The 22,952-nt window shown below is 64.7% G+C and overlaps 2 protein-coding genes across 6 annotated transcripts in view; both read right to left on the reverse strand.

Annotated features, from left to right (window-relative positions):
- Positions 1-6,581: 6,581 nt before the first annotated feature.
- Positions 6,582-12,147, reverse strand: LOC144929566 (complement C3-like). The gene is made up of 6 exons (XM_078849492.1): positions 11,950-12,147; positions 11,014-11,103; positions 10,484-10,567; positions 8,812-8,895; positions 8,000-8,135; positions 6,582-7,419 (listed from the first exon to the last, which is right to left on the reverse strand). The coding sequence occupies exons 2-6, from the start codon at positions 11,075-11,077 to the stop codon at positions 7,284-7,286; spliced, it is 504 nt and encodes a 167-aa protein (XP_078705618.1). The 5' UTR covers positions 11,078-11,103; positions 11,950-12,147; the 3' UTR covers positions 6,582-7,283.
- A 23-nt stretch (positions 12,148-12,170) lies between these two features.
- The window catches only part of LOC140900756 (venom factor), a 36,831-nt gene continuing 26,049 nt past the window's right edge, over positions 12,171-22,952 (reverse strand). Inside the window, exons 22-36 of one of the 5 annotated variants that reach the window (XM_073318525.2) lie at positions 22,570-22,621; positions 21,680-21,766; positions 20,866-21,069; positions 20,658-20,733; positions 20,065-20,227; positions 18,775-18,870; positions 17,883-18,036; positions 17,308-17,480; positions 16,247-16,411; positions 15,804-15,863; positions 15,170-15,260; positions 14,929-14,980; positions 14,215-14,302; positions 13,791-13,877; positions 12,171-12,415 (exon numbers count right to left, since the gene is read on the reverse strand). In XM_073318525.2, the coding sequence (XP_073174626.2) occupies positions 12,293-12,415; positions 13,791-13,877; positions 14,215-14,302; positions 14,929-14,980; positions 15,170-15,260; positions 15,804-15,863; positions 16,247-16,411; positions 17,308-17,480; positions 17,883-18,036; positions 18,775-18,870; positions 20,065-20,227; positions 20,658-20,733; positions 20,866-21,069; positions 21,680-21,766; positions 22,570-22,621 (1,671 nt within the window). In that variant the 3' untranslated portion in view covers positions 12,171-12,292. Of the gene's footprint in view, positions 13,878-14,214; positions 14,303-14,928; positions 14,981-15,169; positions 15,261-15,803; positions 15,864-16,246; positions 16,412-17,307; positions 17,481-17,882; positions 18,077-18,774; positions 18,871-20,064; positions 20,228-20,657; positions 20,734-20,865; positions 21,070-21,679; positions 21,767-22,569; positions 22,622-22,952 lie in introns of those variants that run through there. The other 4 variants (XM_078849491.1, XM_078849489.1, XM_078849490.1 and 1 more) reach the window with 4 other exon arrangements.

Raw genomic sequence — 22,952 nt, forward strand, 5'->3', positions numbered from 1 at the left:
ATAACAGGGGCGGAGGCAGGGGACTGGTTCTGTGGATGAAGGGAAAGCAGTGGATGTATTGTTTCTTGACTTTAGCAAAGCTTTTGACACGGTCTCCCATAGTATTCTTGTCAGCAAGTTAAGGAAGTATGGGCTGGATGAATGCACTATAAGGTGGGTAGAAAGCTGGCTAAATTGTCGGGCTCAACGGGTAGTGATCAATGGCTCCATGTCTAGTTGGCAGCCGGTATCAAGTGGAGTGCCCCAAGGGTCGGTCCTGGGGCCGGTTTTATTCAATATCTTCATAAATGATCTGGAGGATGGTGTGGATTGCACTCTCAGCAAATTTGCGGATGATACTAAACTGGGAGGAGCGGTAGATACGCTGGAGGGGAGGGATAGGATACAGAAGGACCTAGACCAATTGGAAGATTGGGCCAAAAGGAATCTGATGAGGTTCAATAAGGATAAGTGCAGGGTCCTGCACTTAGGACGGAAGAACCCAATGCACAGCTACAGACTAGGGACCGAATGGCTCGGCAGCAGTTCTGCGGAAAAGGACCTAGGGGTGACAGTGGACGAGAAGCTGGATATGAGTCAGCAGTGTGCCCTTGTTGCCAAGAAGGCCAATGGCATTTTGGGATGTATAAGTAGGGGCATAGCGAGCAGATCGAGGGACGTGATCGTTCCCCTCTATTCGACATTGGTGAGGCCTCATCTGGAGTACTGTGTCCAGTTTTGGGCCCCACACTTCAAGAAGGATGTGGATAAATTGGAGAGAGTCCAGCGAAGGGCAACAAAAATGATTAGGGGACTGGAACACATGAGTTATGAGGAGAGGCTGAGGGAGCTGGGATTGTTTAGCCTGCAGAAGAGAAGAATGAGGGGGGATTTGATAGCTGCTTTCAACTACCTGAAAGGGGGTTCCAAAGAGGATGGCTCTAGACTGTTCTCAATGGTAGCAGATGACAGAACGAGGAGTAATGGTCTCAAGTTGCAGTGGGGAAGGTTTAGATTGGATATTAGGAAAAACTTTTTCACTAAGAGGGTGGTGAAACACTGGAATGCGTTACCTAGGGAGGTGGTAGAATCTCCTTCCTTAGAGGTTTTTAAGGTCAGGCTTGACAAAGCCCTGGCTGGGATGATTTAACTGGGAATTGGTCCTGCTTTGAGCAGGGGGTTGGACTAGATGACCTTCTGGGGTCCCTTCCAACCCTGATATTCTATGATTCTATGACTACGAACTGTTCAAACAGGCCCTGCTCCGTGAGTTTGGGCTGACCCCCAAGATGTACCGGAGAAGGTTCCGGAGTCAGCGTAAAACGCCTGAGGTCACCTACCTACAACTGGCCAACCGGATGCAGGGGTATGCCCGCAAGTGGACAGCTGGGGCCCGAGCTAAAGAGGACCTGCTGGACCTAATCGTACTGGAGCAACTGTATGATCAGTGCCCTTCCGACCTGAGGCTGTGGCTGGTGGACAAAAAGCTCGAGAACCCCCAGCACGCAGGGCAGCTGGCCGACGAGTTTGTGAACAGTCGGTCAGGGGTAGCCGGGAGGAGTCACAAAAGAACAGCCCCTCCCCCCCAATGTAGAGAGAGAGTCACCAGGGGACCTCCCAGCGGGGAAATAGGGAGAACCCCCTCCCAAGGGGAACGCCTGGCATCGGGCCCCTCCGACCCGCTCGAGGGGACCAACGTGACCTGAGCTGCTATCACTGTGGCCAGAGAGGCCACGTACGGACCCAGTGCCCCAGGCTCAGGGACAGACTGGGCAGAGCTGACAGAGAGGCCACCTACTCAGGAACCCAGCTGGACGAGGGGCAGATGGCCCAGGCAAGGGGAGCTGCCAGCTTACCACCTGACGGGGGTGGGTGGGACCCCATTCAAGGTGCCCGTGGCAAGGGTACACCTGAAATGGGGGGCCAAGGAGGGCCCCAAGGACGTAGGGGTGCATCACCATTTGCCCACTGAGGTTTTGATGGGGGGAGACCTAGAGGACTGGCCAAGCAAGCCCCAGGCCGCCCTGGTTGTGACGCGTAGCCAGAGCCGGCGAGGGGCCCTGCGCCCTGACCTTGGGGAGGGTACCACGCTGGGGGTGCAGGACCCTACCCTGGTGGGGAGGGAGCGCCGAGGGGCACGGCTCAGAGAGGCTGTGGCCTCAGGCCTGGCCAGTGACAGGGAGCCGGTCCCCATCCCTTCCCCAGCCGCTGAGTTCCAGGCCGAGTTGAGGCAAGATCCCTCCTTGCGGAAGCTCAGGGACCTGGCCGACCTCAGGGTGGTACGGACCATGAGGAGAGGCTGCCAGGAGAGGTTCCTGTGGGAGAAGGGGTTCCTGTACCGAGAATGGGCTCCCACAAGGGAAGTAGAGTCCTGTGGGATCAGGAGGCAGCTGGTGGTCCCCCAGAAGTATCGCCGCAGGCTCCTGCACCTGGCCCATGACATCCCCCTCGCAGGGCACCAGGGAATCCGGCGCACCCGGCAGAGGTTGCTACAGAACTTTTACTGGCCCGGGGTCTTTACCACGGTCCGGCAGTATTGCCGATCCTGTGACCCGTGTCAGAGGGTGGGGAAGGCCCGGGACAAGGGGAAAGCGGCTTTGAGACCTTTGCCCATCATAGAGGAGCCTTTCCAGAAGGTGGCCATGGACATCGTGGGGCCTCTCAGCAGGACGACCCGGTCGGGGAAGAAATACATTCTGGTGGTGGTAGATTTTGCCACCCGCTACCCCGAGGCAGTGCCCTTAGCTTCCATTGAAGCAGACACCGTGGCCGATGCGCTCCTGACCATTTTCAGCCGAGTGGGGTTCCCCAAGGAAGTCTTGACAGACCAAGGCTCCAACTTCATGTCGGCCCTGCTCCGGTGCTTGTGGGAGAAATGTGGGGTCCGGCACGACTGGGCCTCAGCGTATCACCCCCAGTCCAATGGGCTGGTGGAGAGGTTTAACGGGACGCTAAAGATGATGCTGAAAACCTTTATGAACCAGCACCCGCAGGATTGGGACAAGTACTTACCTCACCTGCTGTTCGCGTACAGGGAGGTGCCCCAGGAGTCTACCGGATTTTCGCCTTTCGAACTGTTATATGGCAGGAGGGTGAGGGGCCCCCTGGACCTGATGAGAGACGAGTGGGAGGGGAAGGCCACTCCCGATGGAGAGTCAGTGGTGGAGAATGTCCTGATCTTCCGAGAGAGACTGGCTGAACTCATGGGCCTGGCCAGGGAGAATCTGGCCAGAGCCCAGAGGAAGCAGAAGGTCTGGTATGACCGCACGGCGCGGGCCCGGGCCTACGCCACCGGGGATCCGGTGATGGTTCTCATCCCAGTGAGAAAGAACAAACTACAGGCCGCCTGGGAGGGCCCTTTCAAGGTCATCAAGCAGCTCAATGAGGTAAACTATGTGGTGGAGCTGTCGAACCGGGCGCACCACCGCCGGGTGTACCATGTGAATATGATGAAGCCATATTATGCCAGGGGAAATGTGGTGTTGGCCGTGTGTGGACAGTGGGAGGAGCAGGGAGATGACCCTTTAGTAGATCTATTCCCTGGGACCAGAGCTGGTTCCCCCCTGGAAACAATTCCCCTCTCGGATCAGCTAACCCCTGCCCAGCAAGCTGAGGTCAGGAGGGTGCTGCATCCGTACCGACAGCTGTTTTCCAAACAGCCTGGACGCACTAATCTGACTGTCCACCGGGTGCAGACAGGGTCGCACCCGCAGATAAGATGCTCCCCCTTCCGAGTCACAGGGAAAACTGCTCAGGACCTGGAAAGAGAAGTCCGGGACATGCTGGCTTTGGGGGTGATCCAGCCCTCTGCCAGCCCTTGGGCCTCGCCGGTGGTGCTGGTCCCCAAAAAGGATGGGTCGGTCCGGTTCTGTGTGGACTATCGGAAGCTCAATGCCATCACTGTATCTGATGCCTACCCCATGCCCAGGCCTGATGAGCTCCTAGACAAGCTGGAAGGAGCTCGGTACCTTACCACCATGGACCTTACAAAGGGCTACTGGCAAGTGCCGCTGGATGCAGATGCCCGACTGAAATCGGCCTTTATCACCCCTCTGGGGCTCTATGAGTTCCTGACCCTGCCTTTCGGCCTCAAGGGAGCACCGGCCACCTTCCAGCGCCTGGTGGATCAGCTACTGAGGGGGATGGAGAGTTTTGCCGTGGCGTATATTGATGACATCTGTGTCTTTAGCCAGACATGGGAGGACCACGTGTCCCAGGTTAGACAAGTGCTGGACCGACTCCAGGGGGCTGGGCTGACTGTAAAAGCGGAGAAGTGCAAGGTGGGGATGGCGGCCGTCGAGAAGGAGTGCCTGGCCATGGTGTGGGCCCTCAAGAAACTAGAGCCCTATCTCTTTGGGCGACACTTCACCGTGTACACCGACCACTCTCCCCTGACCTGGCTGCACCAGATGAAAGGAGCCAACGCCAAACTCCTGAGATGGAGCCTGCTCCTGCAGGATTACGACATGGACGTGGTCCACGTGAAGGGAAGGGCCAACCTGATAGCGGATGCGCTGTCCCGGAGAGGGGGCCCCGAACTTCCCCAGGTCACTGGTCACAGTGACCCCGCTCAGTTCAGTCTCGAAGTGGGGAGAGATGGGACACAGCAGGAAGGGGGGAGTGTTGACCTGGGAATGTGCCCTGGGGATGGGAGACCTGAGAGCCTGTCACCTGAGCCAGGAGGGGGAGGGGGAGGTGACACCTCTGCCCGGGAATGTGATCAGAGGCTGCAGAAGGGAGCCTGGTGGGGGGAGGGGGTTAGTTTTCAGTTTGGGGCTGGGTGGAGAAACGCAGGGAACCCCAGGGCTGGGGTCTAAGCTCCCTGCTCCCCAGAAGGACGTGACTGAGGGGTCCTGGGTGTACCCACAAGCTCTGTTGTGGACTGTGTTCCTGTGGTCCAATAAACCTTCCACTTTACTGGCTGGCTGAGAGTCTCAGGGAATCCCAGGAAGAGGGGTGCAGGCCCCAGACTCCCCCACACTCCATGACAGTGCCTCACTCCCTCAGCACCCTGTTACTGACCCCACCCTGGGCAGCTTCAGGCGTGTTTCTATTTGCAGCTACTAGAGGCCTGATGTGATCACAGCCCCATCGTGCCAGGCGCTGCACAGACCCCGACCGAGATCAGGGCCCCATCATGCCAGGCGCTGCACAGACAGACAGTCCCTGCCCAAAGAGCTCACAGTCAAACTAGATGGGAGGGGAAACTGATGCCCAGGGAGGGGAAGGGACTCAACACAACACGCTAGGAGGGTCTCAGGCCTCACTCTGAAGGGCCCCACTGCCCTGTCCAGCAGTGTGAGAGAACATAAGAGGGGCCATACTGGGTCAGACCAAAGGTCCATCCAGCCCAATATCCTGTCTACCGACAGTGGCCAATGCCAGGTGCCCCAGAGGGAGTGAACCTAACAAGTAATGATCAAGTGATCTCTCTCCTGCCATCCGTCTCCACCCTCTGACAAACAGGGGCTAGGGACACCATTCCTTACCCATCCTGGCTAATAGCCATTAATGGACTTAACCTCCATGAATTTATCCAGTTCTCTTTTAAACCCTGTTATAGTCCTCGCCTTCACAACCTCCTCAGGCAAGGAGTTCCATAGGTTGACTGTGTGCTGAGTGAAGAGGAACTTTAAACCTGCTGCCCATTAATTTCATTTGGTGGCCCCTAGTTCTTATATTATGGGAACAAGTAAATAACTTTTCCTTATTCACTTTCTCCAACCACTCATGATTTTATAGACCGCTATCGTACCCCCCCCTTAGTCTCCTCTTTTCCAAGCTGAAAAGTCCTAGCCTCTTTAATCTTTCCTCATATGGGACCTGTTCCAACCCCTGAATCATTTTAGTTGCCCTTTTCTGAACCTTTTCTAATGCCAGTCTATCTTTTTTGAGACGAGGGGGACCACATCTGTAAGCAGTGTTCAAGATGTGGGCGCACCATGGATTTATATAAGGACAATAAGATATTCTTTGTCTTATTCTCTATCCCTTTTTAAATGATTCCTAACATCCCGTTTGCTTTTTTGACGGCCGCTGCCCACTGCCTGGACGTCTTCAGAGAACTATCCACGATGACTCCAAGATCTTTCTCCTGATTAGTTGTAGCTAAATTAGCCCCCATCATATTGTATGTATCGTTGGGGTTATTTTTTCCAGTGTGCATTACTTGACATTTATCCACATTAAATGGAGACGGCGCAGTGGGAGAATCTTTCTCTGCACCCAGAGCAGCTGTGGCTGAAGCGGAGCCTGGTGCCCTGTGCAGGGTCCTGGGGGCGGCTCTCCGGCCGGTGCTAGGCAGGGGGCCGACTGGGTGACCCTAACCATCCCTTTGTCATGGCGTTCCCGAGCGATGCTCTGGAACTGCTCCATCAGAAGCCAGGCAGGACTCTGGGGAAGTCTCCTCTCGGGGAGCAGCCTGTCTGCAGGACACACAGCTCACCCGGCTTCCACCTTCCTGGGTCTGACCTCGGAGCATTCAGCCTCCTCTGCCCCTCTGTGCGCCTCCCCCAGTGAGTCCGCTCAGGCGGGGTCCTGGGGGGGCCAGAGGGTCCTGCCCCCCAACTCCGCAATCAGACGTGACTCTCAGCCAGCTGGGAAAACAGAAGGTTTATTAGACAACAGGGACATGGTCTAACACAGAGCTTGTAGGTGCAGAGAACAGGACCCCTCAGCTGGGTCCATTTTGGGGGGCAGTGAGCCAGACCACCACTTCTCTCTTCACTCCATGTCCCAGCCAGCCCCCAAACTGAAACTCTCCAAGCCCCTCCTCCTCTGGGCTTTGTCTCTTTCCCGGGCCAGGAGGTCACCGGATTCCTTTGTTCTCCAACCCTTTAGCTCTCACCTTGCAGGGGGGAAGGGCCCAGGCCATCAGTGGCCAGAAAACAGGGTGTCGGCCATTCTCTGTGTCCAGACCCCTGCCCACACCTGCCCTCTAGGGGTCTGCAATGATCATACACCCTTATCCCACCACCTAGATACTTAAGAACTTCATAGGGGAAACTGAGGCACCCCCACACTATTCAGAGGAAACATTAAGAACAGTCCCACTTCGTCACACCCCCCTTGCCTATGTTGACTGGCTTATACACTGCAGCAGCGGGTCCAAGCTTCCTGCCTGCAACTGCACAGGTGAGGAGAGTCCAGGGGTGGGGGCACCATGGCAGAGGGAATGGGGGGGGGTCCTGCAGGAACAGTGGGGGCAGGGGGAAGAGCCCTGCAGGGTGTGTGGCAGCAGCTGTGGGGATGGGGGTGGGGGTCTTGCAGGGACCTTGGGGGTGGGGCTGGGGGTCCTGCAGGATCTAGGTGTCACAGCCCTCAAAGTTGGCGAAGTTTTCGAGGGTTTGCAGGAACCTTCTCATTCTCCTGTCGGTTCCGGCTTCCTCCGGGCTCAGCCAGGGCACGATGAAGCTCGTCTTCCCCAGGACGTAGGTGTAGCTGGTTACAAGGATGGGAGAAGGTGCCTGTCAGTGCCGGGGGGCGCAGAACATGGGAACGGGCCCACATGCCCCTGTCCAGGCCGGGTGCCCCCCTAGCTGGCCACGTACCAGCCAAGAGACCAGGGAGCCTCAGCCGGGGGCGGGGGGGGGCTGGGGCTGCTTTGAGCCCATTCTGGCCGAGGGAGCAGGGACAGCTGGGCCCAGCACCAAGCGGGCAGAGCTCTATGCTCCCCATCAGCCCTGCTGGAAGTGTGTGACCCCCAGGCGCGCAGAGCTGGGCACGTGCCAGGGCTCCAGCACATCGAGCCAGGGCCCGTCCAGAGCCGACCTCCAGACCCCGCAGCTTCGTGCGGCCAGTCGCCCCCAGCGGATCAGCCCCTTATGGCTGCCTAGGGGCTCCTTGGCTCTGGCCAGGGCTGCCCCGGGCGCTGCAAACGGACTCCTGCTCGGTCGGGCACACCAGGGAGCTCCCAGCTGCCGAGACCCCCTGTGGCGCCAACCCCCAGCTGGGCTCATGCTGAGCCATGCCACAGCCCCCGGCTCCGGTACGCGCCAGCCACAGGGGAGGGGACACGCACCTGTCTTTGGACAGCCAGAGATCCCGCGTCCGGCCCATCACCAGGTACTGACCCTGCTCTCGCAGGTCCAGGGCGGCCTCGCAGGTCGCGTGGGAGACAAATCTCCTCACTTTCCCGTTCACCTCCGCGTCTGTCCCTGGGGGAAGGGATCGTGGGTCAGGCTAACGGTGGGGGGCACCTCCCTGCCGGCGGGGCGCTGCCCACAGCAAGGGAAGGGCACCCCTTTCCCCCAGGGCATCCGCTTCCCAGCTGGAAACGGCTCAGGACAGTGGCAAGAGCTCCTGGCATCCCTGAGGGGCCTGTGCCCCCAAGTGACCCCCCCCAGCTCCCTAGAGGGCAGAGGGGGGCGGGACCCCTGCCCAGGCTGCTCGTCAGCTCCCACTCCATAGGGCAGGGGAGGAATTGGCAAAATGAAACCCATTGACCCTGCCGGGAAATGTCGGGGGGGGTGGAGTGTAACTACCCTGGGGGATCTGGCCAGGCCGGGGGACCCCACTAGTCCTGCAAAGACCCACAGCAGGTTTCCATGGGTGCCAGGGGGCAGGGCCCCACAGTTTGACTTTGAACCTGACAGAAGTTTGAGCAGCACAGCGCCCCCTAGCGCCGCACTGGGCCCAGCACTGACTGAGGGGAGCGTGCCCCCCGCTGAGCCCCTGCCCCGCTCCCTCCAGCGCCCCCTGCCGAGCCCCCCATTCCCTGCAGCCCAGTGGGGCAGTGGGGCCAGCACTGACAGGGAAAAGCCCCCTGCTGTTCCCTCCCCCGTGGACCCTCGGGGGTCTCCGCTCACAGCCCAGCCTGCCCGCGGCGCTCACCAGACTTGATGACGGCCAGGACCCTCATGCTGTAAGAGACGGTGCCGTTGAGCGGCTCCCGCTGCTCCAGCTGCAGCTTGTAGACTGAGGCAGAGGAGAGGAGCCAGCGGTGAGCCGTGTCCCAGGGACCCCGCGTGCCGCGCAGGCCCGGACCTTTCAGCCAAGGGGGCGAGGGCAGAGCCAGAACCCCCCGCTCCAGGGGCCCCCTGCTTGTCTCCAGGGTCTGTTACGTCCATGCATTGCCCTGGCCCCAGAACCGCCTGCCGCGTTTACACCTCACACTGCAGGGCTGAGCAGGCAAGGAGCCGGGTGGCCCCAGCTCGGCCTGGCAGAGGGGGGACGTTCAGCCGGGCTACGAGGGGGCCGAAGGCAAGGGGGGCAGACTGCCAGGGGTGGGAGCCAGCAGATGGGTTCTGACCCGAGCCCCATCCAGCCTGGTGTCCCGGGCCCAGCAGCAGCTGCTTCAGGAAGGGGCAAAACACCCGCAGGGCAGGAGGACGAGCTGCCCCCAGGAAGGTCTCGTCCTGACCCCGAGTAGTCAGAGGTTGGTTTAAGCCAGAAGCAGGTTTTCTCCCCCTCCCAAACTCTGTTCACAGTAACTGCCTGCTCTTGCTCTCCACTGAACGTCCGGTCACCCTGTGCCCCTTCGTGAGCTTTTGGGCCCATCCCATCCTGTGGCAGTGGGTTCCACAGGCTAACGACACCGCATGTCACTGGCTGGTTTGGAATTGCTGCCTTTCAACATCATTGGCCGGCGCCTTGTCAGGTGTGAGGAACTGGGGGATTTTCTTAGAATTTTGCAAGAACACTGTGTGTGCCTCAGTTTCCCTGTGTGCTGCATGTGTAATGAGGGGGTGGGAGAAGGAGTTTGTTGGTGCAGGGCACCAGGTGTGACCTCACCTAGCAGCCAGGACCCCAGATAGCTGCCTGGAGATGGGGGACCCTAGTGAGCAGTGACCTGGTGAGCAGAGGCCCACCCCAGCTCGGGAGTCCCAGCCGGGTCTGGCCAGTGGGAGGACAAAGGGCTGAGGAGGGAGGACACTGGTGACCTGACCAGCCGGTCCCAGCCAGAGGGGCCAGAGGACAGAGGCGAGGGGGCCCAGGCGGCCTGTTTACCTGGGAGGGAGGACAAAGGACAGGGGAGGTGCTGGTGGGGGAAGTGATATAGGATGATCGGCTGGAAGTGGGGGCTCGGGGCTGGAGGGAGGGGGCAGGCAGAGCCCCCCTGGGTGCAGGGGAGGCTGGGATGTGCTGGGCTGAGGGAGGCCAGGCCTGAGGCCGGAGAGTTTCCGGTGCTGGGTTCAGATGCTCAGTAAACCCTCCTGCGTTACGCTGGCCGAGAGTCGCTCCGGTCTAGAGAACGGGGGTGGGGGCATCATCCCCTTTGGGGGGTGGAGGCCCCGGGGGCCCAGAGCGAGGGGACTCCCTGAGGGCCCACGGCAGAGACAGGCGGGCTGAGGCTCCGCGAGGTGCGGCTCCAGGAGGTGGGAGGGCTGAACCCCCGAGAGGGGGATCCCCCAAGAAGGGCTGTCACACTGAAGGGGGTCCCGCCCAGGGGCCGGAGAGCCAGAGCCTGTGACAACTGGGACACATGCCGCAAGGTAACGCCCTCGATGGCAGCAGAGCAGCGCCGAGCGCTCTCAGCCCCCTCGTGAGCCCACCCGGGGCTTACCGTAGTCCATGCCAGTGTCGCAGGCTTTCTCGTAGAGATTGTCCTCCGTCAGGCCGTGGGGAGGGGTCAGCTGAAGGCAGTTGTCTAAGTGCATGGAAGGGGAGAGGTCTGAGGGGGTCCCGGCCTGCCCAGTAGCCCACAGGGACGTGGTGAGAGCCTCCCACGGCACATGGGGGCTCACGGTCTTGGTCCGAAGCCCAACAGACACCGAGGGGACGTGGGGCTCAGGGTCCGGCTCAGCCGGTGTGTTTCCGGGCACCGCTCAGCGAGCATTAGCCCCAATGAGTTCTCGGCCCCGCAGGTGGCCCGGGCAGCGGGGAACGAGCCTCAGCACAGAGCCCGGCCGCGGGTAACTCCGCGGGGAAGTGCGAGGCCCGCACGCTGGCGGGTGACTGTCACGCCGAGCCGGCCGCTGTGGCCCGTCCCTGACGTCCAGCACCAGCGTCCCCCTCCCGGGGCGGCTGCGCCGTGAGCAGCGGGGCAGCGAGAGGGGCCGGCGAGGCCATGGACCGGGCGGGGCGCGGCTTTACCTTGGGCGCATTTGCACACCTCCTCCTGGCAGATCTTCCGCAGCAGCGCGCTCTGCGAGGGCATGTTGTAGAAGCGGCTGCATCGCCGGGCTGCGGAGGGGAAGAGACCCGGAGGCCGTGTTCTCCCCAGGCCAGCTGCTGAGGGGCAGCTCCTGCCACTGGAGACCCCCCCCGCCCCCAGGCTGCTCCACGTCCGTCCGTTCCTCATGGCGCAGGGCACCCGGACACCCACCGAGCGCCCCTCCCCTGGGTGCTAAGCCAGCGGGGTGGGCGCAGCTCTCCGGGGGCCTGAGGCCTGGGGAGACTCCATTCTCTCTCTCTCGCTCCGGCCTGGAGCCGGACCCCCACCCTGTGCCTGCGGGTAACCCTCCCCTCGCACCCTGCCCTGCAGCCACGGGCCCCCCATCGCCCAGCCTCTGCGCAGCTGCTGCCCTGGCTCCAGGCAGGGCATGGCGCTGGCCCTGTGCCCCTCGACCACTGCTCTCACCCGCCCTCTGCCCCCTTGGGCTCCCCCTGAGCAGGGAGCAGCCGGAGCGCCCCCCGACCCCCCACGCTGAGGCAGGGCCCTTCCGCCCACCCCGCGCCAGCCTGGGTGAGCAGGGAGGGGACGCTTGGAGAGGCGCAGCCTGGGCGTCACAGCAAATCTGGCCCATCAATCTCAGCCCTCCCGCGTTCGGGCCCACGATCGGGGCCGGCTCTACCCTGGTGGGCACCCGAATGAGGGGCAGGTTTGCAAAGCTGCCCTGCAGCCCCTCGGGCGCCTCCGTAGGGGCAGATTCCTAGGCCAGTGACCGGCCCCGAGCCCGTGTCCCCTCCCTCCCCCCGGAGCTTCCCACCGGCAGCCACCTGGCCTCCGAGTGGCGCTGGTCCCCCATGTGCCCGTCAGCCTATGGGCAGCTCTGCCTTGGGGCCCGGTTCGCCCCGACGCCCACTCGCCTGTGAGCTGTGCTCTGGGGGCACCGAGCAGTGCAGGGCCCCTGGCCCGCACTTGGCCCCGTGCCCTGGTATCGGCTCTTCCCCTTGCCAGGCATCGGGCAAGCCCCTTTGCAGCGGGGGCTCTGCGTCCACACAAGAGGGGCAGTGCGGTGGGAGAAAGCCCCCAGGGGCTGCGCGGACAGGCCCAGGCCCCCTGCCCCGGCTGAGCCCCCCGTCCCGGCCCTCTCCCTCTCCCTCCGCGGGGAACTCCCAGACGTGGAAACGGGGTTCCAGTGCAGACGCTGATGCAGGGGCCTTCCCGGCAGCGTCGGTCGCCCCCGAGGTGCAGCCTCTGCACGGACCTCTAAGGCAGCCGCTCACCGGGCTCGTAATATTCATAGATGGTGGCCACGGCTGGCTGCAGCAGCCCCAGCTCCAGGCGCTGGTGAATCCGGAACCCGACTTCCGTGTCCGTCTGATTGGAAACCTGCAGAGCACGGGGAGAGACTGGCCGGCTCGGCCCTGGGCCCATCCAGCCTGGGGCGGGCCACAGGGCACCCGGCAGCAGCTGCTGGGGGGTAACCTGCCCCCTTGTGCCCCAGGCTGGCTGCAGCCCGGGACGGTCCTGCCCCAGACCTCTGCATGTGCCCCCCCATGGACAGACCCAGGTCCCTTTGAATCGCCGCAGCCCTGCTGAACCCCAGTGCCAGGCCAGACCCGCTCTGCCTGTGCCTCGCTGCCCAGCACGTGGGGAACCCCCTCCCTGAGCCGAGAAATCCCTGCGGGAAGCGCTGCCAGGGCTCAGGGATGGGCGCCGGGGAAAAGCCCATTGGCCCAGCGGGGCTGCAGTGAGGGCAGGACACAGCCAGGGGCCAGCCTCTGACCAACCCCCTCGGGGCAGCTCCGGGGCCCCCTGCTCTGGGCACCGCTCAGCCCAGCTGGGCACGTGCTGGCTTGAGCCGTCTCAGCTGACCCCTGCGTGTGGGGCTGGGCCCGGCCCTGGTGAGAGGCCAGCAGGAAGCACTGGGCGCTCGCCCAGGGGGCCGGGGGGTGGGCGCTCAGGCAGCCCCGATCCTGGCATTGGCTCCCGCGCTCTTACCACAGGGTTGCGTGGCACGGCAGGGCCCTTCCCGGGCGTCTCCGAGGTCAGCGCGGGCGCTGCCGGCATGGGGTGAACAGCCCCAGGTCTGCGCTGCACCCCCCGGGCAGGCTGCGCCATCCCCTCCTGGCTGCCTCCCCGGACTGCCAGGCAGCCGTGCCCTCAGACACCCTCGTGGGAACCCCATTCTCTGTCACGCTGGGGGCCAACACCCCTCAGTACAGCCCGCAGGGTCCCCAGAGCCCCCAGTCACCCGGGGCTGCACCGTGAGAGGCCTTGGTTGGAGCATCTCAGGGGGAAGCAGACTTGTGGGGTAGGGGTACTGTGGTGAGGGGCAGGGTCCCTGGGTTGGGGAGGGGCAGGGTCCGACACAGGGAGGGAGGGGCAGGGTCGGACGGGGGGGGGAAGGAAGGAAAGGGTCCCACGTTGTGGGGAAGGGACAAGAGGCGGGGGGGGCAGGGTCCCACATTGAGGGGGAGGGACGAGGGTCAGGGTTCCGGGGGGTGGGGGAGGAGCAGGGTCTCACAAGGGGAGGGTCCCACATTGAGGGGATGAGGGGCAGGGTCACATGTGGGGGGGGGGGACGAGGGGCAGGGTCCCGGGGCGCAGGGCAGGCGGGCGGCTGGGCCAGGCCCCTCACCTGGCGGAAGTAGAGGAGGACGGAGTGGTGGGGGGGACGAGGGGCAGGGTCCCACATTGGGGGGGGACGAGGGGCAGGGTCCCGGGGCGCAGGGCAGGCGGGTGGCTGGGCCAGGCCCCTCACCTGGCGGAAGTAGAGGAGGACGGAGTGGTTGCTGAACGTGGCCTTGCTCTCGAAGAGGAAGATGTACTGCTCCACGCTGTTGGTGAGCTGTGGGGCCAGGCAGACACGGCTGAGCTGGGGCTCTGGGGCTGCCCTGCCCCTGACAGGCCCAGCTGCCCCCTCAGCCAGCAGCACCCCCCAAGCTGCCCCCAGCTCCCAGGAGCCCGGCTGCGGGTCCGGTCTGTGGGGTGCCCCTGTCTCCACTCCCTCCCCTGCCAAGCCATGGGGTGGGCGCTGCAGGGACCCTGTCTCTGACCCCCAGGGCTAACAGGGCCACGCGCGGGGCTGGCTCCCCATGGCAGCCCCACAGAGCCTCAGGCCCGGAACCAGCAACCCTCTCGCCATGGGGCCTGGAGCCTCGGGCCAGCCCGTTACCCCGAGTCACCTGCTTCAGATCCTCCAGGTCGGGCTCGAAGCCCGTCAGCAAGGAGATGTCGATGATGGTCATTGTGGCATCCCGCAGCCCCAGGGACCTAGGGACCAGAGAGTGGCCTTCAGGTATGGGCAGGGGCAGGCCCCATGGGGCACAGGGAAGGGGCAGGGCTGTGAGGGCAGGGCCCATGGGGAACAGGGAACAAGCAGGGAGCAGGGCTGGTGGGTCAGGGCCCCACCGGTCTCACAGAGCGGGCAGGGGGCAGGCCCCATGGGACACAGGGAAGGGGCAGGGCTGTGAGGGCAGGCCCCATGGGGAAGAGGGAACAAGCAGGGAGCAGGGCTGGTGGGTCAGGGCCCCACCGGTCTCACAGAGCGGGCAGGGGGCAGGCCCCATGGGGCACAGGGAAGGGGCAGGGTTGTGAGGGCAAGGCCCCATGGGGCACACCCTGCCTTTCTCTGCTCATGTTCTTTGTACAGGGCTGTGAAGCAGAGTGGAGGGACCCGGGGGGCCGGACCCACGGCGGGGGCAGAATCTCCGCGGGGGACGGCTGGGGCTGACTCCCCGCCCTGCTAGGCAGCGGGAGGCGCGAAGGCACTGCCCTGGAAGTGCCCTACCCCGCAGGGACCCTGGAGCAAGCCCCCTGCCCCGGGCGTGACACAAGACTCAGCCAGCCCTGGCTCAGCCGTCGCCCGGGTTCTGCCCTCGCCAGGGCCGGGTCGTTACCTGGCCTGGAGCCGGAGCCGGAAGGTGTCGATGTATTCGTGCTTCTTCTTGTCTGCGAACCCAAAGGGCAGGATTAGGGCAGGGCCGAGCTATGGGGCTGGGCCCCAGGGGGCGTCTCCTCCTGTCAGGCAGAGGGGCCCCGTTTCTGTCAACCCGGGGCTCGGGGACATGGACTGGGGCAGCCGGGCCACAGGCGCAGCCGGGCCGGCTCCCAGGGGAGCAGACGACAGCCCCGCTGTACCTTCGGGGACGTCCTCCACGGTCACAGCCAGCTGGAAGGCCTGGCACTCGTGCTCGCGGACCGGCGGCAGCGTGTGGTACACGGTCAGGAGCTGGGAATGAAGCCGAGCGCGTGCGTGAGGGGGTCACCCCCGCCAGCCAGCCTGTGGGCAAGGTGCACCATGGCACAGCAAGGTGGGGCCAGCATCAGGAGCAGAACCCAGGAGTCCTCCTGGCTCCCAGCCCCCCCCCGCTCTAACCACTAACCCCACTCTCCTCCTAGAGCTGGGGAGAGAACCCAGGAGTCCTGGCTCCCAGTCCCCCCTGCTCTAACCACTAACTCCCACTCCCCTCCTAGAGCTGGGGAGAGAACCCAGGAGTCCTGGCTCCCAGCCCCCCCGCTCTAACCACTAACCCCACTCTCCTCCTAGAGCTGGGGAGAGAACCCAGGAGTCCTGGCTCTCAGCCCCCTCCCTCCCTGCTGTAACCACTAGACCCCACTCCCCTCCTAGAGCCAGGGAGAGAACCCAGGAGTCCTGGCCCCTGCTCCTCTCTAGTCTAGCCCACTGATGGGAGCCCCGGTCCCCGTGTTCCCCAGGAGGTGCAGGGCTGGGTTGGGCTGTGGGTCACCAGCCGGGCCCAGGCTTCACACTCACTGTCACCGTGCCGGTGCCCCTCCCCTGGGCGGTGATGTTCAGAGTGTCCTGGGCGTAGAACTGCAGGGGAAAGGGGGAGATGCTGAGGAGCTGTTAGGCTCTGCAGCACCCCGGAGCCCGCAGCCGCCTGCCCTGGCCGTGGAGCACAGGGTCCTTGGCGGGAGCTCTGCTCAGGTCTGCGAGCCCTGTACGCCAGGTGTGTTCCCAGGGGGTGTGGCTTTGTGCCATGGGTGTGGCTGCATGCCAGGGGGTGGGGCCCAAGGGCAGGGGGCGGGACCTGAGGGGAGGGGGTGGAGATCAAGGGCAGGGGGTGGGTTTGCATGCTAGGGGCGGGGCCTGAGCGCAGAGTCCAAGGGCAGGGGGCGGGACCCGAGGGGAAGGGGCGGGGCTGCGGGGCAGGGGCGGGGCAGGGGCGGAGCCTGAGGCCAGGGGGCGGGGCTGACCTTTTTGGAGTTGGACCGCTGCAGGTAGGCGTTGTTGTTGTTGATGTCCCAGAGCTCGGCCAGGTTGCGCGTGGGCGCAGTGACCCGCACCTTCAGGTCGACGACCTTCTCGGCGGGGACGGTGGCCCGGTACTGCGCCAGGGCCTGCATGCCGATCACCGTGGTCTGGGGAGCAGGCAGAGGCTGGCAGCAGGGGCCGCGAGGGGCCGGGCTGTGGCTGCGGGGGGAGCGCGCTGGGGAAGGTCCCACCCGGGCGAGGGGCATGGAGGCACCAGTTCAGCGAAGCTCCGGAGCACGTGCTCGAGCCCCGTGTGCGGAGAGGCACCAGCCGCGGCGGGCGCCTGGCCAGGGGGAGGCTGCTCCAAAGCCCCTCACGCGCCACAGCCAGTCTGGTGGGCAGGGCAGCCCCGCGAGCACCCCCGGGCAGGGCAGGAGGAGCGGGTCCGGCTCCCGTCGCGCCAGGTTGCTGCTGGCTGGGTGCACTGGGACTGGCTCCCTCCCGTCGCCACCCCGAGGGGCAGTGCGGGCAGGGCCTGCCTGGGACCTCCACCCCTGGCCAGCCCCTCCCCACCCCACCCCACCCCCACAGGGACTGCTAGGGACGTGGCACCAGCTGAGTCTCCCCGGTGGAGACCTCTGGGTCTGGGGATGGTGGACACAGGCTTGTGGTGTGCGGAGGGGTGTGTTCACTTGCAGCGTGGGGGGTCGTGGAGGCGGTCAGTCGGCAGCCAGCCAGCCAGGGGCAGTTGGGCCTCCCTGCCACAGGGAGCAGCCTGCTTTGTCTCTCTCTGGTTTGGGTTCCTGCATGTTCTCGGGCACTAAAGCCGTGGCATGTGGCGGCCTCCCAGCAGACGGATCCATGTTTTCATCCAGTGGCTCTGTGTGCTGTGAGCACGCCAAGGCTGAGATCCCAGGGGGGCACTGACTGGCCACCAGCTGGGAACCAAGCCCCCAAAGCGGTGGGAGGGACCCCCATGTGGGGCGGGAGGGAGGGCTGGCCATGCTCAGGCCCATGCACGATCCCGCCTCCTGGCGCTCAGGGCCCCCACGCCAGCTCTCACCTGGGTGCTGTCATACCCCCCGCCGAACCCCCTGCTCTCGACCAGCCACCGCACAATGGGGTGGGTCTCCTCAAAGCGCCCGAGTGTCAGCTTCTGCAGGAGGCCGTAGGCCGTGGCTTCGATGCTGTACAGAGCACGGTCCGTGTGCTGGTCCACGGGCCAGTGTGTCTTGTCTGTGGAGAGCGGCGCTACCGTCAGCAGGGGACCAACGGGACACAGCACATGCATCGCACACGCAGCTCACGTGCATCGCACGCGCATCTCACATGCATCGCACACGCATCGCACGCGCAGCTCACATGCATTGCACACGCATCGCACGCGCAGCTCACCCAGGCAGAGCCCACCGCACTCACACACAGGTGCAGAGTCACTTGCCATTGCATGCACACGGCACACACACAGTCACGTGTGCCCCCCCCCCAGCGTTTGGCACAGCCCCCTCCTCTCTGCCTTCCTGCCCCACTTCACCAGCCCAGCCCCGCCCCGCACTCAGCACCCGCCTTGCTCTGAGCCCCCAGCCCCGGGCGGTGCCGAGCGCCGGTCCCAGCCCCCTGCCCCGGCTCTGCACTCACTGTGGGCGGCGAAGCTGTCCAGGACAGCGTTGGCCAGGGAGCTGTTCACCAGGGCCAGGGCGTAGGAGCTGATGGCCACGCTGTAGGGGTTCTGCAGGCTCCGGAGGCGGCTCTCCAGGTAGCCCTGGGCGCTCCACAGGCCGTCGGGAAGCTCCTGTCACCGGGACAGAAGGAAAACAGACTGCGGGCAGGACCTGTGGGATTCAGCGCCCACGAAAGGTGCCGCAGAATGGGGACCAGCTGGGACCTTTCCCCCACGCTCCCCCCAGGTACTGGGTCCCTGCCCCAGAGACAAGCTTGCGGGATGCCCATGGGAACACTGGCCCCCGGCGCCAGGATCGCAATGGGCTGGGCCGGTCCTGCATTGGCTGCTGGTTTGGGGACTCTCGGAAGCCCATCACCAGGGCACCTGGGCTGCTTTGCAGAGGCCCGACGTGACGCAGCAGGGAGGGGGGAGTGTTGACCTGGGAATGTGGCAGGGGAGTTTCACTGGGGATGGGAGACCGGAGAGCCGGTCACCTGAGCCGGGAGGGGGCTGGGGCCAGGGGACACTTTTGCCCGGGAAACTGGACAAAGGCTGGAGGAGGAGCTGGGGGGAGGCTGGGTGGGACGCAGGGGGGTTTTTCTTTCAGTTTGGAGTGGGCTAGGGAAGAGGGGGGAGGCCCAGAGCGGGGGTCTAAGCTCTCTACCCCCCAGAAGGACCGGACTAAGGGGTCCTGCTCAAGCCCTCAAGCTCCGGTGTGGACGGTGTTCCTGTTCTGCGCGCTGGCTGAGCGTCACGGGGAACGTGACTCGCAGGAAGTGGGGGCTGCAGGACCCTGCCCAGCACTGCCGCCGAGGGGGACCGCGCCGGGCGCCCGGGACAGGACCGCGCCGCCCGCCCTCCACCTACGTTCACGTGGTTCCTGCAGATGGACTCAGCCCCCTTCAGCGCCACGAGCACGAAGGCTGTGAGGGAGGCGTCTGCGTCGGAGCCGCGGTACCCGCCCTGCGGAGGAAGAGCAGAGGGGGATGGGCGAGCCGCATGGGAGCCGGGTGGGACCCCCAACCCCAGAGCCCTGCCCGGGGCAGGGGCAGAGCTGAGCAGCAGCCGGGCAGGGAGGGGAGGTGCCAAAGGAGCCTGCCCGTGCGCCCCGCGGAGCCAGCTGCCAGGGGGCCACGTGCCCAGGGCACTCAGGCAAAGGGTGTCCCGGAGCCCTCCCAGGGGTGAGAGCATGAAGCGAGCCTGAGACAAGGGCTGCAGGGGTGGAGGGCGAACTGCCCCTCTTGCCCCAATGGGCTGTTGACTCTGAAGCCTAAGGATGCCACTAGCAACGTTGGCTCTGTTTGCTGCAGATCATCTTAGCAGACAAATTCAGCTAACGCACTGCTCCCCAGTCCCGGACTCACTCCCGCATCTCCCTGAGGAGGAATTTATATCCAGGAAGTACCCCTGGGGGAAGCAACTGGACTAGCTGGATCTGTTGTTCTCTGATGCAACAAACCCCACCCGGGGCCCGTCGCCCTGCGCCCGCGCCCCATCCCCAGCCTTGCCAGCAGCGGGAGGGAATGCAGAGGGTGGGGCTCGGGGTGCTGATCCCTGAGCTATCACTGGCTCCCTGGTGTGACCGCGGGCGAGGGACGGAGCTTTGCCAGGACAGCTTTGCCCAGTGCCCCGTGATCAGAGAGCCTTGCCGATCAGGCTAGCCCGGGATACCACGCCAGCAGAGAGCTCCTAGCGTGGACAGTGCTCGCCGGTCCCGGGGCAGCCTTGCCGGCATGCCCACGGCCGCACTAGAGACTTTGCTGGCCCAGCTTTGCCGGCCAGGGCATACAGCTTAGCCCTGGCGTTCGCGGCCGCCTAACCGCGGCTGCACCGCCCAGCTCGTCGGAAAATCACCCCCTCCCCCTGGCTGGGACAGCCCATCCAGTGCAGCAGGGAGGAATGCCAGGTGCCCAGACACCGTGGGGATGGGCACCAGAGAAGTGGCTAGGCCAAGCAGTGAGTGCAGATCCTGCTGTAGGCGAGGGCCAGCAGCAGGCGCAGGGCCCTTGTTCTGTAACGTGAAAGGGAGCTGCAGGGGAACGTCCGGCAGGGCCCAACCTGGCACGGCCGGGGGCCTGGGGCTGGCGTCCATCGCACCATCTGTCGGGCCTGCGTTTCCCGCCCAGCCTCCCCTCTGGCCAATGGAGCGACCGGTACCTGCATCGCGGGCGTATAAATCGCAGCGTCCTCACGGAAACACCCGGACGCTTCCTGCCTCTGGCCGATCAGCCACCGGGTGCTGGCACACAGCTGGCTGGGGTCGACGGGGGCGCCCAGTGGCAAGGCCATGGCAAACACCTTGAGGATGTAGGCGGTCAGCCTGCCGGGAGTGGGGGTCGCATGAGTCTGCAGGGCTGGAGGGCAGGGGAGTGCCGAGGCCATGGGAGAGCTTTGGCCAGACCTGGCAGCAGGCGGCACCGTGCCCAAGGGAGCTGCTGCGAACACGTCACTGCGGGGAGCTGAGCCGGGAGGCGGCACTGCCCCCTTGCGGGGCTCTGTGTGGACGGGGCCCTGCCCCCTTCGCGGCACCACAGCCAGGCCTTCCCCCACACCAGCACAGACCCCAGCTCCCGCTGCCCCTGCCCAGACAGCCGAGCAAATGGAGAATCCCCACTTGGTGTGAGCTGTATAGGGTGTATGACACACAGCCCGAGCAGCTCTAATCTTGCCTGGGGAGGGCAGCATTGCACGCGCACTCTGCCCAGCTCACCATCCCCAGCCCCGCCGCCCCCACGAGGCAGGTGCCTTACCAGGTGCTGCCGGTGCTTCCCGCATAGGGCCTGTAGGAACCATCACGCTCTCTGTAACGCAGCTGGTGCACGTAGCCTGTGGGAGAGACCAGACAGACACACAGTCGGGGCTGGGCTGTCGGAGCCCCAGGGCAGGGGCTGCATGGAAACCCCCCCCACATTGCAAACCCGCCCTCCCACCCCGCTGGCCTGGCTGGGCCCCGCTCACCTTGGACGATGTTCTGGATGGCCCGGTCCCGGAGCTCCACCCCGATCTGGTCCCACTGCTTGGTGGTGTCCAGGTAGTGGGTGAGGATGATGTTCGGGGTGACCCGGAAGATGTTCTGCTCCACGCACCCCCCCGGCAGCGTGATCAGCTTCTGCAGCGTGGAGCTCTGCAGCCCCCCCACCAGCGTCTCGCCGAGCAGGTCCCCTGCCGAGAGCCCTGCAGTGATGCCCACTCGCGCCCCAGCTTGCCCCTTCCCCCCAGCCCCGGCTAGCTGCGGGCAGCCTGGCCACGCCAAGTGTGCTCCTGAGAACCTGGTGCTCCTGGGACAGGGAAGGGCAGTGGCATTGTACCCCAGCTCTGGGAGGGGAGTGGGGGCTAGTGGTTAGACAGGGGGCTGGGAGCCAGGACTCCTGGGTTCTCTCCCTGGCTCTGGGAGGGGAGTGGGGGCTAGTGGTTAGAGCAGGGGGGCTGGGAGCCAGGACTCCTGGGTTCTCTCCCTGGCTCTGGGAGGGGAGTGGGGGCTAGTGGTTAGAGCAGGGGGGCTGGGAGCCAGGACTCCTGGGTTCTCTCCCTGGCTCTGGGAGGGGCGTGTTTCTTGGGGCAGAGCAGGGTGATTTACAGCAGCGTGGGCGAGAGCAGAGTGTGTCCCATGCGATGCACTGGGGCCAGGGAGGCCCCTGGAGCTCAGAGGGCAGGGAAACGGGGGAGGGGAGCCCTGGGGGGACGTTTATGGGCCCAGCAGCTGCTCAAAGGCCGAGCCGCAGGTGCTGCCTGGTGCCCCTGCGGAGCTGGGCCCGGCTGGCGCCCCGCATACCTTGCACGCTAATGAAGACCTCAGAGTCTGTGTCGGGCACCAGGTTTTCGAGGTGATGGCTTCGGACCAGCTCCTGCTGCAGTTGCCCTGCCAGGGGAGGACGGAGCATTCGCGGTGAGGGAGGGGTGGTGCCCTGACACTCAGATTGGCCTTAAACGAGCTCCTGCCATGGGGCTGCAGGGGGTGGGGCGCTGAATGCTGCAGGGGAGGGTGTGGGGCAGGGAGATGCCTGTTGCGGGGCAGCCTAGGCCAGGAGAGCCAGCACCAGGTGCCCGGTCCCTGTAGCCTGGAAGGTGTTAGCAGCCCTTCGATCTACAGACAATCGCAGACCTGGGTGTGCTAAGCACCCCTCTCCTCCTCAATGGAAGGAGCAATTAAACCCCCGTATGTAGCGAGAGCTGGAAAACGAGGAGCCACCGCCCAAGGCTGGGCCGGGCAGCACAGCTTGTGAGAGGCTCAGCCACATGGGTGGAGGGGCTGCCCTGGGCACGGGCTGTGACGTGCCGGGGCCGAGCAGCTGAGGGCATCTGTGCCCCAGCACAGAGGGCCGCAGTGGGACCATGGCTGTGACAGTGTGGGAGGAAGCTAACGGACAGAGCTCTGCCGGGCACAGGACTGCCTTGGAAATCGTGAGCAAGGAAACTCCCTGTGGCTGCTTATTCCTGCTGCGCCCAGGGGAGCGGGGTTCTGGCCATGCTCAGGAACCGGGATTGCACCAGGGACCACCTGCCTGGCACCTGCTACTTCTCCTCATGGAAAGGGCCCGGCAAGGCCCCGACCGGAGGGAGCTGCTCGGGCCCCGGGACCCCTGCCTGGGGCGGACGGTACAGGCCGTGAGAGTGCAGAGCCCGGCTGCGTGGCCGGGGCGACCAGCAAGTTCCTGCACGAACCTTTGGGGTTCAGGATGATGCTCCGTGAGAGCCGCCGGATTTCACCCCCCGCCTGCAACGCGAGGAGCCGAGAGCGGGTCTGAGGGATGGGGCTTCAGGGGGAGCCCTTCCATCCTGAGCCCGGCCCCCTACTCTCCTGGAGCCTGCCCATCCCCCACTGCCCCCAGCCCCTTCCAGCCCCCCCAGAGCCACTCAGACCCCCTGGCTCCCGCTCCGACCCCAGGCTCCCAGCCCCCTACTCCCCCAGAGCCTGCCCATCCCCCACTGCCCCCAGCCCCTTCCAGCCCCCCCAGAGCCACCCAGACCCCCCCCAGCTCCCCTCCCAACCCCAGATCTCCGCAGAGCCGCCCACTCCCCCAGAGCCCGCCCATGCCCCCACTGCC

This window comes from Lepidochelys kempii, chromosome 20 (assembly GCF_965140285.1).
Source record: "Lepidochelys kempii isolate rLepKem1 chromosome 20, rLepKem1.hap1, whole genome shotgun sequence".
Lineage (NCBI taxonomy): Eukaryota > Metazoa > Chordata > Testudines > Cheloniidae > Lepidochelys > Lepidochelys kempii.

Coding starts and splice junctions, on each gene's coding strand:
- LOC144929566 (XM_078849492.1), bottom strand. CDS start 11,077: ATGCCCTCGCAGAGCGCGCTGCTGCGGAAGATCTGCCAGGAGGAGGTG. Junction 8,896..10,483: donor CGACACTGGCATGGACTACG/GTAAGCCCCGGG, acceptor CCTCTGCCTCAG/TCTACAAGCTGCAGCTGGAG. Junction 8,136..8,811: donor CCTGGCCGTCATCAAGTCTG/GTGAGCGCCGCG, acceptor CCCTTCCCCCAG/GGACAGACGCGGAGGTGAAC.